A 1,571-nucleotide genomic window follows, 5' to 3' on the forward strand; every position below is an offset into this window, starting at 1 on the left:
CCGCTCGCCCAGGCACGACCAGGGCCCCTCGAAGCGGAGCCGCAAGCGCGCCGCGATGGACTACGAGGACCCCGAGAAGGAGTTCAAGAAGCAGCGGCGGGCGGCGCGGTTCCAGCACGGCCACGGCAAGAAGCTGCGGCCGGAGCCGCTGGTGCTGCCGCTGCCGGGCGCCGCCGCCGCCGCCGCCGCCGAGGGCCTCGACTGGAACGAGCTCAAGATCCTGGGCACGTGCCAGGACGTCACCAAGCACTACCTGCGCCTCACCTGCGCCCCCGACCCCTCCACCGTGCGGCCCGTGGCGGTGAGCGCGTGGCACGGCCCCGGCGCGGCCCCGGCACCCGCCCGGCGCCAGGCCTGCGGCTGGCTCCTCCTCTCGTAGAGGATCTGGCAGAAACCGCCGTCGCCTGTGGGAGGCAGGGAAGGAACGGGGCGGGTCAGGGCGGCGGCGGCGGCGGCCGGACCCCTTCTGCCCCTGCCCCACGGCGCCTACCTGCCGCGCGCACGGAGACGGCGCAGGCCACGAGCGAGTAGCTGGTGTTGAGCAGCACGACCTGGTCCTTCTTGAGCTGGAAGGCCGGCTGGAAGGTGGGGAAGGGGTACACCACCTGGTACTTGGTGTGCAGCATGAAGCCGTGCTGCAGGCAGTGGGCGTGCGGGTCGCCTGCGGACGGAGCTCGTTAGGGCAGAGGAGGGCGGGAGAGAGGGGATAGATGGATGGACGGACAGACAGCGGGCGACCGTCGCTCACCCGGGTAGGCCAGCGCCATGTCGTGGCAGGCGGGGCAGTGCACGACGGGCGGCATCGCCACCGCGCTGATGTAGATGTCCCGGTGGTTCTCGTCGCTCATCATCATCATGTTGACGAGGAGCCCGTTGGCGGAGCGYGTGCTGCCGGAGGCGGGGGGTGGCGGTGAGGGCCGAGCCGCCCCCCATCCCAGCGGGCCGGCGGCCGCCCCACGAGCCCCCCGCTGCCAGCCCTTCTCTCGCRCGCTCACTTGAAGCCGAAGACGATGACCTTGGAGGAGTCGCTGGGCCACTCGCACACCGTCAGGTACAGGTCRCTGTAGATCTCCTCGTCCTGGAACAGGCGGACCTGGCGCACCTGGAGGAGGGAGAGCGGCCTGGGCGACGGGAGGGACGGCGCCGGCCGCCTGCAGCCCCCGCGGGCGCCCGGCTGCGCTCCGGAGCGGCGGCTGGGCCAAGGAACGGGGAGCGAGTACCAGCTTGAGCTTGCTGTGGACGTTGAACTCCCACCAGTAGAGGTGGTAGATGTAGAAGGAGAAGTCGTCGTCGCCGCTGTTGCTGGTGTAAGACAGGACGTAGCGACCGCACTTAGAAAAGCCGAGGAAGATGTGCCTGGAGCGGGAGGGAGAGAGGGAGGGAGCTGCAGCGCGGCCAGGCRGGCCCGCGCTCCCGGGAGCCCTCGGAGGAGCCGGCCGGCGCGCCTCACCCCGCGCACAGGAAATCCTCGTCCACGATGTTCTTCAGGGAGACGCACACCCGCGGCGGCAGCTTGCGGAAGAGCCGGGGCGAGAGCTGTCCGCTGATCTGGGGAGGGGGGACGGCGCAGT

General features: G+C 71.2%; 1 protein-coding gene across 1 annotated transcript in view; it reads right to left on the reverse strand.

The window, feature by feature from the left end:
- DCAF15 (DDB1 and CUL4 associated factor 15) overlaps nt 1-1,571 on the reverse strand; it is a 5,681-nt gene that overhangs the window by 1,823 nt on the left and 2,287 nt on the right. Inside the window, exons 3-8 of the mRNA XM_085321182.1 lie at nt 1,451-1,548; nt 1,221-1,356; nt 996-1,102; nt 749-888; nt 491-661; nt 265-404 (exon numbers count right to left, since the gene is read on the reverse strand). Of these exons, the coding sequence (XP_085177308.1) occupies nt 265-404; nt 491-661; nt 749-888; nt 996-1,102; nt 1,221-1,356; nt 1,451-1,548 (792 nt within the window). The remainder of the gene's footprint in view (nt 1-264; nt 405-490; nt 662-748; nt 889-995; nt 1,103-1,220; nt 1,357-1,450; nt 1,549-1,571) is intronic.

This window comes from Rhea americana, unplaced genomic scaffold (assembly GCF_003343005.1).
Source record: "Rhea americana isolate MKP2758 unplaced genomic scaffold, rheAme1 scaffold_681, whole genome shotgun sequence".
Classification (NCBI taxonomy): domain Eukaryota; kingdom Metazoa; phylum Chordata; class Aves; order Rheiformes; family Rheidae; genus Rhea; species Rhea americana.